The 15,592-nt window shown below is 31.6% G+C and overlaps 2 protein-coding genes across 2 annotated transcripts; both read right to left on the bottom strand.

Annotated features, from left to right (window-relative positions):
* Positions 1-9,525: 9,525 nt before the first annotated feature.
* LOC127252982 (guanine nucleotide-binding protein subunit beta-like protein) lies at positions 9,526-11,481 on the bottom strand. The gene is made up of 2 exons (XM_051277378.1): positions 10,499-11,481; positions 9,526-9,822 (listed from the first exon to the last, which is right to left on the bottom strand). The coding sequence occupies exons 1-2, from the start codon at positions 11,384-11,386 to the stop codon at positions 9,721-9,723; spliced, it is 990 nt and encodes a 329-aa protein (XP_051133335.1). The 5' UTR covers positions 11,387-11,481; the 3' UTR covers positions 9,526-9,720.
* A 2,404-nt stretch (positions 11,482-13,885) lies between these two features.
* LOC127253004 (guanine nucleotide-binding protein subunit beta-like protein) lies at positions 13,886-15,592 on the bottom strand. The gene is made up of 3 exons (XM_051277401.1): positions 15,358-15,592; positions 14,413-15,107; positions 13,886-14,116 (listed from the first exon to the last, which is right to left on the bottom strand). The coding sequence occupies exons 1-3, from the start codon at positions 15,548-15,550 to the stop codon at positions 14,015-14,017; spliced, it is 990 nt and encodes a 329-aa protein (XP_051133358.1). The 5' UTR covers positions 15,551-15,592; the 3' UTR covers positions 13,886-14,014.

Here is a 15,592-nt window from a genome sequence, read left to right on the forward strand (position 1 = left end):
TATTATTATTAATTATTATTATTGTTCTTGTTATTATTATTGTATAAATGATAAATAATATAATAATATTTATTAATATTATTATAATTTTTAATAAAAATAATAATTTAAATATATTAGAAATTATTATCAATTTTTTTGAAAAAATATATTTTTATATTATAAATATAACATTAAAAAAAATTATTATCATATGTATTACTCACGTCTTTCTTTTTCAATTATCGAATATAATACTCACTATGTCCCGTAACTATAGTCTTAATTGATCTGGGCACGGGATTTAAGAAATATTGATATTATATTGGTAGTTGGTAAAAAGTATGGATAAAAGACTTTTTTGCCCATGTGATTGTATTAGTGTAAAGAGTAGAGACAATTATGTAATAAAAATGAAAAAGTATTGGTAGTTTTATATTGATATGATTATTTATGTAAATAAGACTATTGTTTTTGGACCGATAAAAATGGTAAACAAGATTATTGTATTTGAACGGAGGGAGTATATTGTTATTCTGGTGTCATTCTCCCTCTTCAAATATTGAATACACTGTATTGTCATTTCGGTAACAGTGTACCACTATTAATCCGTAATACAAAATTGTCATTTGGGTGTAGTGTACCACTATTAATCCATAATACAAAGTACTCGGAATTATGAGTGTGTTTATTAGTGATTCAAAATCTATTATTCCAAAAAATAATTGTAGTATTAAAAACTAGATATATAATGCATAATAATAAAAATTCATAAAAAGTAAAAAGTCTGTTTATTCAATATTTTTAAATGAATTGATTTTTTTTTTATTTTGTAGCATGAGAAACTGTGCTGATAATATAAAAAGTAATTGTTTTTGTTGAATAGTTGAATTGTTATGAGTGAATAATATAGTATATTATATCAATGTGTTTATTTATATTTTTTTAATAATATATATTTCGTCCATCCCATTGGAAGGATGATATTTGTTTGTTGTACATAGATTTTTTAATATTAATATTATATTGGATTGTAGTTAAAAAAGACAAAAATACTCCTATTAGTATGGTGTAATATATTGTAAGTTAAAAGGGTATTTTATTATGTTATGTATGTAATACAATTACTAAATTACGAAATGGTAACCTTGTTTTTGGACGGACGAAAATAGAAAATGGTAACCTTTTAATGGGACTGAGGGAGTATCAATAATTGTTTCATCGAGAAATACTAAGTGAACAGACTCATCCCAACTCAATCTATTTTTATTTTTATTTTTTAATATTAAAAAGTAATACTCCCTCCGTCCACTAAAAATAGCTCATTTGGGTGGATTTAAGAAAAATAAATATTTTATTGAATAAATAATAAGTAGTTGGGGGTACTTTTTGAAATTTAGTTATAAATGAAAGTAAATGAAGGGAGAGAATATAATTAAGTTAGTGGTATTTGTTGTAAATAAGTGTTTAACGAAGGGTAATAATTAAATGTTGATTTGTTGACTTTGCCAAAATTAGTAATGTGATAAATTTAGCGGACGGGCTAAAAAGGAAAGTGGAAATAAATTTGACGGACGGACTAAAAAGGAAAGTGGAAATAAATTTGGCGGACGGATTGAGTAATATTTTATTATTTAGTAAAAATTTGTTAAATAATTTTGACATTTTTGTTCTTCTGCAAAGAACATGAATATATTTGTAAAAATTAATGATATTTTAGTTTTTAAATATAATTATTTTTACTATAATTGAAAATAGATACTTTTGAATAAAGGATAGACGAAAATAATAAAGAAAGTATCATTTATTATAATACTTCTAGAATTTATCATATTTGCAGATAAAAATACCTAAAACTATATATACTATGCATATAAAATCTCTATACTTACTGTTTAGTGGTCAAACAGTAAATATGTATATGTACAGACAAAGTGAAAATAGTTTAAGTAATTGAGCAAAAACGTATTCTATGATTGTCGAAAATTTTGACTATAACTCAATACAATTTGTCAATCGATAATATAAAAATTGACTCACTGCTTAGTCCGACCATTGGACTCGATCCAATCCTTTATACCCAAACCCGTAGCCCAAACCAATCTATCGTGTGTAAGTTAGTTTGGTGATATTGAGGTGGTTTTGGGCAAGTCTCATTAGAGAGAAAAATAGATCCGATATAACGGAGAAGACCGAAAAATAGGAGAGGAGGGTGTGAGGGAACAAAGAGAGATGGCAGCGAGAGTCAGATTCCGGTGAGTGTTTTCGATGAGTTTCGATGGGTCATATGTGAGTTTCTGAGAGATTTTGTGAATTTTACGACAGATTTTTATTATTCAAATTCTTTTTTCCCTTCAAAAATCACATCAAATTATTACTTTTCTTTTTTTATACTCCCTCCGTTCCGCCCCAGATGATCCAATTTCTTTTTTGGTATATCCCATGACCTCTTTCCATTTTTGGTAAGTTTATCAATATTAAACATACTTAACAAATATAAATCAATTTAATCAAACTTCTAACATCTTACACTTACGACCATATCAAAACCCCTTTATTTATATATTTTTCCTCAGTTAACAAATATTTTTATCTATCTTTTAAAACTTCTCATTTTTTATAAAACTAATTTATAGTAATGATAAATAAATAAATTTATTTTTTTTATTCATTTGTATTATATAAAATTTTATTGTCTACAAAATTATATTCATATTCCATATATTTTATTGAGATATAATTCTAAAAATATTTAAAATACTAACAACACTATACATAAAAAAAAATAATAAAATTGTTGATGCAATTTTTCAACAATAAAAAATAAAATCCGAAAATAAAAATTATCTTCGAATTTAATAAATTAAATGTCTGAGATTAGGAATCCCTAGGCACTGTAGGATACATAGATAAACCAGTGAAATAAAAACTACATACTTAAAAGTAAAGTGGTGATCCCCAAAAGCAATTCTCTTGAATTTGATGTCGATTGAAGATGGTTTCTTAGGTCACGAACAGACCTATTTAAAATCCATGTCAACCGCCACTGCCAAGTCGTGCCTTCATACCCGCTCATCGGTTGAAACTTCCTTCAACCGTCCAAAAACTGTTTTTTCGCACGACCTGCACACCTGCTGCTCTTTCTCCTCTTGTCCGTCTTCCACTTGTTTGACCTCTGCATCAATTATCTCTTCGCCTGACTCCATCTTGTCCGATCTATATGCCGTCCGACCTGGATGCATATTATTTCCTTCATCTGTCATCTCCTTGTCTGACTTCATTTCGCCTGACCTATATAACGCCCGACCTTATCAGGTTCGCCCTCCGTGTCCGATCTCCGTACCCGACCTGATCACATCCGACCTCAGTGCCCGACCTTATCACGCCCGACCTCCGAGCCTGACCTGATCACGTCCGACCTCAGTGCCCGACCTTATCACGTCCGACCTTCGTGCCCGACCTTACCACATCCGATCTTAACGCCCGACCTTATCAGGTCCGACCTCCGAGCCCGACCTGATCACGTCCGATCTCCGTGTCCGACCTTATCACATCCGATCTCCGTGTCCGACTTTATCACATCCGATCTCTGTGTCCGACCTTATCATGTCCAACCTTCGTGCCCGACCTTATCACGCCCGATCTCTGCACCCGACCTTATCATGTCCGACCTCCGAGCCCGACTAAATCACGTTCCGACCTCAGTGCCCGACCTTATCACGTCCGATCTCCATGCCCGACCTTATCACGTCCGATCTTCGTGCCCGACCTCCGAGCCCGACTTGATCACGTCCGACCTCAGTGTCTGACCTTATCACGTCCTATCTCCGTGGCCGACCTTATCACATCCAATCTTCGTGCCCGACTTTATCACGTCCGATCTCCATGCCCGACCTTATCTTGTCCGATCTCCGTTTTCTCCCGAGGAAATCTTTTTCTTAACGGCGATCAGTCTTATATTTGGACTCCCTTTTTAAGGTCCTACTACCATTAACAGACCCATTAAACTCTACGCCAATTCTTAACCTAATTTAATAGGCCTATTCTCGAAAACCCTACACATCGTTTTTTTTTTGTGCTCAACAAAAATATTATCTTAACTTATTATTAATAACTTAATAACCTACACTACCTAAAGTACCGTGTCCCTAAAAAAAGGCTCCATCTTTCGCGGGACGGAGAAAGTATTATACTACAAATTTATTTTACATTCAAGACATCACATCAATCTCTATTTATATCACATCGAACAACTATTCTAATTCAACTTTTTAATATTCAAAAATCCAAACCCAAAAATTAAAACCCATAAACAAACACACTCTTTCTTTGTGTGGATTTCAACTGTTGTCGAAGTTTAGAGTAACGCATCGGCCTCCACTCCTGCGGCATGGTTGCCATGAGCCATTAACATCTGGATATAAGCATAAATCAGTCGTTCCTTTTGCCTAGAAGAAGATCAAAGCAGTTTGGAGAACTTCGAAGAATGGCTAGAAAAAGAAAACGGAAGAACGGAATCGATTCTTCATTGTTCAGTATGTTCCAAGATCAATGTTGATAGACTGCCGGGTTGTATACCAATTGGACTAAGATAGAATAACGTCGAAGAAGAGAGTTTATTCGATAAAAATCCATCCATCTGGATATAAACTTATAATAGCAGTATTTGAGTCTCGCAACCAATTATGAAATTAAAAGAATTTTTTATTATGATTTGATAGGACTCGATTCGTAGTAAAAAGCTAAATCTTATATATAATGACAAAATATACTATTAAAATATATTACATTCCTCCGGCTTAAGGGTTTCATTTACTTTTTGCATGTTGAACTTTGAGTATTAATTATTATATCAAAACGCAGTACAAATTAAGAAAATTACAAAAATACTTTCATTAGTGTCTTATAATACTAATATAATGATATTTGTACAAAAAAATTTATACAAATATAAGAATATTTTCAATATTAAGTACAATAGCGCAAAACGTAAATGTAACCAGGCGTACGGACGGAGTTTATTTTTTGTACAACCTATTGAATCTTGCATCTCTTTCACATAAATACATATATGTCATGGATTATATCTGAAAAAAATAATTCAGCATAGATAATGAATACTTTAAAAAGCATTTATATTAATTTATGTGATTTAATTGTATTATTAATAAAAATTAGAATAAACAATTTCTTAATTATTCTACACATAGATATAATAAAAATCATAAACCAAAAAACATCTATCTTCATAATTATTACTCCATCGGTCCCACTTTTCATGTATTACTTCTTTTTTGGAAAATAATTATATATTTTAATTTTATTTTTAAAAATTTAATTTATAATTTTTTAAATTTTAATCATACTAATCAATTATCTTAATCTTAATCTATAATTATTTTTATTATACGATAATTATTTTCACTATTATATTTTTAATTATTTACTAAATATACTCCTCGTAAATTCTCGTGTTTACAGTAACACGGACAAAATATCCGGGACGGAGCGAGTATATTATTATTTTTATAATCATAATATTAAATTTATTATAATAGCTATTTAATGAAATAATAAATATTGGAGTCGCATTTTTACAATTTCAAATATGCGGATATTGAATTTATTTTGTGAATATAGGTTCTGGTATTATTATTGATTAATTGTAGCATAACAAATTCAATATAGTTATCTCTAATGAAAAAATTGATTAGAAATATATTTTATTGTTATTGATCATGGGTGTAAAATTTGTTTACTTGTAAGATTTTACATTCGATTTTACTATTTTAATTTTTTTCTAAAAAAAATATCAAATTAAAAATTTGTTTTTTATTTATTATATTACATTAAAATTTAATTTTACATTCAAAATATTATAGCAATACATATTTATATTATATTAAATAATTATTTCAATTCAAATTTTACTACTCCCTCCGTCCCATAACAAAGTATCTATTTTTCATTTTAGTCCGTCCCATAAAAAAGTATCTATTTCTTTTTTTAGTAATCGTGCTATCTACCTAACATTACAAATACCCTTACAACTTAAAATATATTACGCAAATGTCATTACTTTTATATCACACATACTAATAAGGTTATTTTAGTCAATTCTACTTTATTCTTACTATATCCCAATATAATATTAATATTTTTAAAACTACGTGCAAAAAATAAATGAATATTTAGTTATGAGACGGAGGGAGTATTTAAAATCAAAATCGTACAAATAAAAACATAGTATAAAATGAATTATATTGTATTTTCCTAGTATATATATTAATATAGAGATTTTATAGAAACAAATTTATACATTATAATTAATAAAGTATAGATTTTTGAATGAGTATGAAAACAATTCCTCACTTTTTTTTTTTGAGTTTTTATGGTTTCGATTTAATACTCAATTCTTACAAATATAAGCCTATTATTGTATATAGATGTATGTTTGGATTTTGAATGTTAAAAAATTTGAATTTGAATAATAATGTGATACAATATAAATAAATATTAATTTTATATTTTGAATATAAAATTAATTTTTAATATAATATAAAAAATAAATATATATATATATAAAAGAGTACTCATTTTGTCTCAAATTAATTGACATGTTTTCCTTTTTAATTTGTCATATTTTAATAAACATATTTCTATTTTAAAATATTATAATTTTTTTAGAAATATATACATTATATAAAACCATTCAAAATTTCTTTTTTTTTATATGTTTTTAATAAATAAATATTTTATCTATATTTAAAAAAATTTATAAAATTAATTTACGATAGTCATAAATAAATATATATATTTATTTATTTATTAATATTATATAAAATTTTATTCATTACAAACTTATATAATTTTAAATTATTTAAATATATATCTTAAATTAAATCATATATTATTTATTTTTAAAATACGAATCTACCTATAATAAAATATTTTAATTATTATTAATTCACTAAACTTTATTTCTTTAAATAGTGTTTCACTAACAAAATATCTCAATTAAAATAAAAATGAGAAAGATTTTATTTAATATTTTTTTAAAAAAGAAAATTTGATGGAATAAACTGTTTCGTATTTTAGTTTGAAGAGCTTTTTTCTACGTGAAGGTATAGGAAATTGTGTAAATATAAATATAATAAATATTTGTAATATATTCCCTTCGTTTCGCCTCTAACGGTCACATTACATTTTGTATTATTGTAATTAACATTAAAAATATTTTTATATTTATATAAATTTTTTTACAAATGTGTTTCTATTAGTATTATAAAACACTAATAAAAGGACTTTTTCCATTTTCTCTTAATTTATACTACGTTTGATATAATAATTAATATTCAAATATTAACACCTAAAAAATAAATGAGATTCTTAGAGCCGGATGGAGGTAGGTATATTTTTTTTGGAAAAATGTGTATTGGAGATTCCCGTTTGCGGATAAATAATTAATTGTTGTGCTTCCTTTCCTAACAGTTTAAAATTTAAGTGAGACAATCATTCTGCACATCCGACATAATATCGGGGCCCTAAGCTAAATTTCAAGTTCAAGTCCCACTGTCCCCGTTTCGTATACCTCCACTTGCGAGCATCCGACAATCCAACATGAAATTTTATGCTAGGTAGGTTTGTTTATATCTTATATCAAAAAAATAAATTCAAATCAAAACACTAAACAAAACTAACACTTTTTTCTCCACATATATATATATATTATCTCTCCTCAAAAGTAAATATTCAATATAAAATATTATTTATCGTATTATCATTCTCAATATCTTATATTTAAAAAATAATAATAAATATGCAAATCAAAACACTAAATAATAAGCCCAATTTTTAAAATTTTAAGTTTTTTTTCAATGTTTGACGATATCCAATAGTTAATCGAAAATTTTGATATCCACCACTTGCATTGTCCAATTATGCGTTGGAATTTTCAAAATTTGTACAATAACACAAATATTTTTATTCGATTTTATATATATATTCTTAAATAATAAATTCATTGAATAGATACTCTAATATAGTTTTAAGAATATATATATTGCATGTTTGAAACGTTTATTTTTACACCCTAATTACCACTTTCTCCATTCCACAACTATAGTTGGACTGTATTTGACACGAAATTTAAAGAATAGTGATAGTGAGCAAAAAGTACGGATAAAAGACTTTTTTGTCATTGTGAGTATATTAGTGTAAAAAATAATGACAATTGTGTGATAATAATGAAAAAATAAATGTAGTTTTATACTGATATAATTATTTATAGAAATGAGACTATTGTCTTGAGACAACAAAAATATTATTGTATTGAGACGTAGGAAGTATAAAAATGCAATAATCTAATTTTTTTATTTTCTCTAGAAAATATCACTATCATTTATTTAATAATGTCTTTCAATAGACATTAATGGAACCTTATAATCAGCATGCAAATATGTTATTATATATTCCTTTTATTTTTCATTTAAACTAATATAAGGTCTAAGGATATGCTTTGAGGTTTTATTTTTTTCAACTTATTAACTATGCAATATATAGTACTCCTTCCGTCCCAAACAAGGTGCAATATTTGCTTTTGGCACAGGTTGTTAGGTGAGTAGTACTAAGTAGAATAATTTGACACAGGTTTTTAGGTGAACAGTACTAAGTGGGATAATTTAAAAATCAGGTGATTTTATGAAAAGAAAAATATATATTTTATTTTTTTATTTGGATAATGTGAGAGGATAGAATATTGAGTAAAGATTAGTGTTTGAAACATACCAAAAAAATATTGCAGGATATTTGGGACGAAGGGAATATTTTTTTAAAATATATATATTCTTACAAAAATATTCACATTCAATTACTACTATTTAAATTTAAATTCAAGATCTATAGCAAAAAGAAATAGCAATAGATCCCAATATACTCAAACTTCAAGCAAGACTCGACTCATTTACCTAAGCCCATTTATCAGATCAATCCAAAGTTTTAGGGTGGGCCCAATCCATACAATATTCGATGCTTATTTTTCAAAATAATTTTGTTGAGCTAGATTTTATTTTTGCCAATATATTTTTAAACATTGCAAATATATTCTTGAGCCATCAAATAATAAAATACAAATTAATAACTGTATTCAACATTAACATAAATTAATTTTTACTCTAATAAAAAATATATACATTTAGATGAAACAGGCAAAAACAGTTGTTAAACAGCCAAAAGCATACTAAGGGTTTGTTTGGCATATTTTACAGAAATTCTAATATTCACTAAATTTTCCAAAAAAAAAAAACATCAAATCAAATACATATTTTTATTTTTTATATTATGCTAAAAATAAATTAAATTGAAAAACCATTCAGACATTTTAGTCCCTTTCCCTACAAAGATCATTTTAAACAAGGCTGGCTGGCTAGTTGCTTCTAATCCTCTAACCAAATTGTTCAAGCAATTTAATCGAAACTTGGAAGTTAAAATAACATAGTTGGCTGCATTGATCAATATAATTTTCTACCACAAAAATAAAGAGAAGAATCACAAATAAATTTTTGCCGGATTGCAGATTGCACCAAGATGAATCTATAAATTAACCAAAACTTTTGCAAGCATTACACATAATAAAGTCGACAGAGAAGCACAACAACCGAGAAACAAGAGAGTTCAGAATTCCTCCAAGTTTATCATAGGATCATACCTAATAGCAGCAAATTCAACAACTATGAAATCCCATTAGTAGCGACCAATGGCCCAAACTCGGACAACACCATCTGTGTATCCGCTGAACAAGGTGCTTCCATCGGCACTCCAGTTGAGACAGGTGCAGTATATCACCTGCAGCAGCACAAAACACAAGTAAGAACAATGAAGACGATCAATCATCTTACCATTTGTTGCGAATCTGCATGCTTCAACCAAAAGCTTTTTTCATCAGGGAATAATTTGAACAGTAAACATTCAATCGATTTCCCTGACTTGAAAAGCACAATTACAGAGTCCCAAACACATATTTAGGGAAGGAACAGTGTACACTTTCAAGAAAAGAAATGATGCACCACTTAATTCATAACAGCAATGTCGGACAGCTTTCAAATCAATGGTGAATAATCAGGTTGAGGGATACAACGGGGGTAATAAAGATTTGTGGGTAATTGGCCTCCGCCATTACCCAAATATGACACAGCTTGCGACAAAATCGGAGATACCAACAAGAAGAAAATATACACAGAGACAGTTATGCTGTACATGTATTGCACACATGCTCTCAAGAAGATATCAACATATCAACGAACAGTTGTCAGTATAAACACAAACAAACAAACAAAATAGGATAAAAGATCAAAACAAAAAACAAAACAATAAGTTAATATCAAACTTATGGCAATGCATCAATCTATATTACAATACCAATTACACGAATTTCACCCTAAGATCAATCTTTCTACTAAAAAATAATAAAGGAATATAATTTTAGATCAATATCAATAAACAAAAACATAAACAATCTTACCTTGTTCTTTGCTGAAGACGCCTGGACAGCCTCCTCAGCAGCCATTTCACTCTCCTGCTTCAGATCAACCTTCAGATCCACCACCACGCTCTTGCTTTCCAAATCCCAAATCTTAATGCCGGATTCAGTGGCCGCACACAGCCAGTACCTATTAGGGCTAAAGCAGAGAGCGTGAATGATGGAGCCTGCATCCAGAGAATAAAGCTTCTTACCCTCAGCCAAATCCCAGAGCAGAATCACTCCATCTTTCCCGCCACTAGCACACAACGAACCGTCGGGAGACACAGCCACCGTGTTCACATAGCCACTGTGGCCTGCTAAAGTCGACCGGAGCTTACAGTTGGTCAAATTCCAAATCTTCACAGTTCTATCCCACGAGCCGGACACAATCGTCGGCTGCTGAGTATTCGGCGAGAATCTCACGCAGGAAACCCAATCGGTGTGCCCATCCGCGTCCTGAATGGTGTATTTGCACTCACCGAGCGTGTTCCAGAGCTTAATCGTCTTGTCGCGAGACGCCGACACGATCTGGCGATTGTCGACGGAGAAGGCGACGGAGAGGACGTCCTTGGCGTGGCCGACGAAGCGGCGAGTTGTCTTTCCGGTCTGCAAGTCCCAGAGACGGAGCTCGCCGTCCCAGGAGCCGGAGAGCGCGAATTGGCCGTCGGACGAGAGGACGACGTCCTGAACAAAGTGGCCGTGGCCGGTCAGGCGGCGGCGGGCGACACCGTAGTTTCTGTCCTCCTTGGTGAGAGACCAGAGGATGATGGATTTGTCGCGGGAGGATGTCACGATCATGTCGGAATTGTCGATTGGGGTGGCGATGGCGGTGACCCAATCGGTGTGGGCGCGCATGGTGCCGCGAAGGACGAGCTGCTCTTGAGCCATGGCTGCTCTGTTTCTCGATCAGCTACAATGGAGGATTTGCAAATAGGGTTTCTGCGGCGGCGGAGCAGAAATGAGGGAGGAGAATAGCATAGATATATATATATAATTAGGGTTTGGTATGAGGCCCATTACCATTCGCCCATGTCGTACATATTTAATTTTCTTTTTGATTTTCCATTCCAATTTCAAGGCGCTAATAAATGGAGGGGAGAAGAGAAATACGATTAGGGAGGAAGAAGAAGGAAGAAGGAAAAAGGGGGGAGTGCAGAGCAAGTTTTTATCTTTAGGGACTGAATCCCAAATGATAAATGGACAGAGGGATTTTTGCCCAATTGTCCGTATTATTTTTATCTTTTAATATTGTCTATGTGCTCTTAGGGTGTGTTTGTTTGAGAGTTTAGATTTTAGAATGTAATTTGAATAGTAAAAATTTTAAATTTGAATAGTTATATGATGTGATATAAATAGGCGTTAATGTAATGTTTTGAATGTAAAATTGATTTTTAGTATACTATAAAAAATAAAAAATAAGTTTTTGATTTGATATTTTTTGTGGAAAAAAATTGGATGAATAGTTGGATTTAAATTCAATCTTCCAAACAAACACACCCTTAATAAATATTCATTTACTTTTTCCTACCAGTTTTATATATATTAGTATTATATGAATATTAATATATGATATGAATAAAGTAGAAATTATTAAAATAACTTTTATTAGGTCTGTAAAATGATATAAATTTAGCAGAAAATTAAAATAATTTTAATATTTTAATACTAAAGTAAAATATGTAAAAAAATAAAAATGGAAATATTATGAAAAAATTTACCAAAATAATAGTATTATATTTTTTCTATCCAGCTATTAAATATATATTGTTTTTTATGGAGTTTAAAAAACAATAGTATTTCAACATTAACAGGGAGTTAAAAGTGGTTTAAAGTCAATTTTGGTATTATTTTTAGCTGTAAAAGTAATCATGTGATGATAAAATAAGACTATTTGTAGAAAAAAAAAAAAGTGAAGTATTTAATAAAATTATTACTTTGTAATTAGATAATCAATAATATAAATATATATAATCTGGCGTAATTCAAAATATCACATTAATAAGAGGAGTGTGTTATTTTTAATAAACAATAAAAATAAAATTTTGAAAATAAAACAAATAAATATGAGTTTAACACTTAGTTACTTAATTATATTATTTAATTAGAAATTAAAAAATAAATAAAAACATTATTGTCAAATTATTATTATTTTTTTTTTAAAGAACATGTGTAATTTTTTTTAAAACTATAATATTCGCTCATAAATATAAATTTAAATAGACATTATTAATATCATATTATATGAAGATCCAAATAATATGTAATTAAATTATACTTCCTCTGTCCCAAACACTCTGCAACATTTTCTTTTTGGTATGTCCCAAACACCTGCAATATTTCTAGGAAATAATTAATTATGCTTAATTTCTACCACACACTTTATCCCCTTGCATCATCTAAATAAAAAAATAAAATATATATTTCTCTCTCCATCACATCAACTAATTTCTAAATTATCTTACTTAATACTACCTACCTAAAAATCCGTGCCAAAAGCAAATGTTGTATCTTATTTGAAACGGAAGGAGAATATCTTTTTCAATCAACACACTAATCCCTCCCAAAACCATTTACATTCACACAATACATGTACTGGTTCGACGGGCCAAGAATGGATAGGCCGGCCCGGCCCAAACCATCCGAGGCTAATTGCACAGACCTATTTCAACAAAATCCAAATAAAATAAGTATGGTTTTGGACCAAACTGGGCCGGGCCGAAATATACAATGTTAGTCAACCCGGCCCATAAGCCGAATTGGTTTAGGCTGGTCTCTAGCAAGTTCTGTGGTGGGCTAGGCCATGTCAATTTTATTAAAAAAAAAAAAAAAAAAAAAAAGAAAAGAATAAAAAAAAAAAGAAGTATGTCGGCCAGGTTTCTAATATTTGAATTCTGTGTCTAAAAAAATAAAATATTATAACTTTTTTTTTTTACAAAATATCTCAATTATACATTATTTTAATATCAAACTTGAATTAAAATTTTTCCAAACTCATCAAAAATAATACAAAGTACTTTTTAGAATTTAATGTAATATTCTTAAAAGTTAAATAATGTCCTATTCTCAAAAAATAGTACTTTTTAGAATTTAATGTAATATTCTTAAAATTTAAATAATGTCTTATTCTTAAAAAAAGTAGTACTTTTTAGAATTTAATGTAATATTCTTAAAATTTAAATAATGTCCTATTCTCAAAAAAATGAAGTATAAATGCTAACACCTTAGAGCCTGTATAACCAATGCCCCAATGCCTCGGATTCAAATTCAAATAACCCCGATGCCTCAATTCAAATGTTCCGACCCCTCCAAATCTTACCTGTCGCATTATATTTAAAACTAGTTTATTATATATCAACAAGACAAAAGAAAGAACCAATGCTGCTTCGATCAAAAGAATTTATTAACACAAAAAGCCAAAACTATAAATTAATCAAAACTTTTCAGCATTCGAACTAAAAACTACAAAATTGCTCCTAAACCTAATAGGAGATTATTTGAAACCAGTGTCACGCCATTTTAGTATCGGCCAATGGTCCAAACTCGGACAACACCGTCTGTGTAACCACTGAACAGGGTGCTTCCATCGGCACTCCAATTGAGACAAGTGCAGTATATCACCTGCAGCAGCAAGACACAAGTAAGCACAAGTAAGAACAATGGAGAGAATAAACAGCAGCTTACTATATCCTAAAAGATCGAACATACGCAGCAAAAGCAGTCTCATCTTCAATCAATTTTACTAGTCTAATTACAAAATCTAAAGTTCCAAATTTTAGCAAATAACAGCACCAGAATCTAAACACCCTAAGATCAATTTTTCTAATCACAAATAATAAAGAAATATAATGTTAGATCAATATCAATGAGCAAAATTATAAAATAACAAAGAGGGTTCAAAATTCAAATCAACCTACCTTGATCTTCACTGCAGATGTCTGGACGGCCTCTTCGGCGTCCATTTCACACTCCTGCTTCAAATCAACATTCAGATCCACCACCAAGCTCTTGCTTTCCAAATCCCAAATCTTAATTCCGGATTCAGTGGCGGCGGACAGCCAATACCTATTAGGGCTGAAGCAGAGGGCGTGGATGATGGATCCAGCATCCAGAGAATAGAGCTTCTTATCCTCAGCCAAATCCCAGAGCAGTATCATCCCATCTTTCCCGCCACTAGCGCACAACGAGCCGTCCCGAGAAACAGCCACCGTGTTCACATAGGCACTGTGGCCGGATAGAGTCGACCGCACCGTACAGGTGGCCAAATGCCAAATCTTCACAGTTCTATCCCATGAGCCGGAAATAATCGTCGGTTCTTGCGCATGCGGAGCAAATCTGACGCAGGAAACCCAATCGGTGTGCGCACCCACGTCCTGAATGGTGTATTTGCATTCACCGAGCGTGTTCCAGAGCTTGATTGTCTTGTCCCGAGACGCCGACACAATCTGACGATTGTCGGCAGAAAAGGCGACGGAGAGAACGTCTCTGGTATGGCCGACGAACCGGCGACAGGTGTTTCCGGTTTGCAAGTCCCAGAGGCGGAGCTCGCCGTCCCAGGAGGCGGAGAGCGCGAATTGGCTGTCGGACGAGAGGACTACGTCCTGCACAAAATGTTTGTGGCCGGCGAGGCGGCGGCGGGGGACGCCGTAGTCTCTGTCCTCTTTGGTGAGAGACCAGACGATGAGGGTAAACAATCTGACGATTGTCGGCAGAAAAGGCGACGGAGAGAACGTCTCTGGTATGGCCGACGAACCGGCGACAGGTGTTTCCGGTTTGCAAGTCCCAGAGGCGGAGCTCGCCGTCCCAGGAGGCGGAGAGCGCGAATTGGCTGTCGGACGAGAGGACTACGTCCTGCACAAAATGTTTGTGGCCGGCGAGGCGGCGGCGGGGGACGCCGTAGTCTCTGTCCTCTTTGGTGAGAGACCAGACGATGAGGGATCTGTCACGGGAGGACGTGACGATCATGTCGGCATTGTCGATGGGAATGGCGATTGCGGTGATCCAGTCGGTGTGGCCGCGCAGGGTGCCGCCAAGGACGAGCTGCTCTTGAGCCATGGCTGGTCTGATCGGCAACTATGGAAGATTTTGGGGCTTAGG

This window comes from Andrographis paniculata, unplaced genomic scaffold (assembly GCF_009805555.1).
Source record: "Andrographis paniculata isolate CXL003 unplaced genomic scaffold, ASM980555v1 Contig49END, whole genome shotgun sequence".
Lineage (NCBI taxonomy): Eukaryota > Viridiplantae > Streptophyta > Magnoliopsida > Lamiales > Acanthaceae > Andrographis > Andrographis paniculata.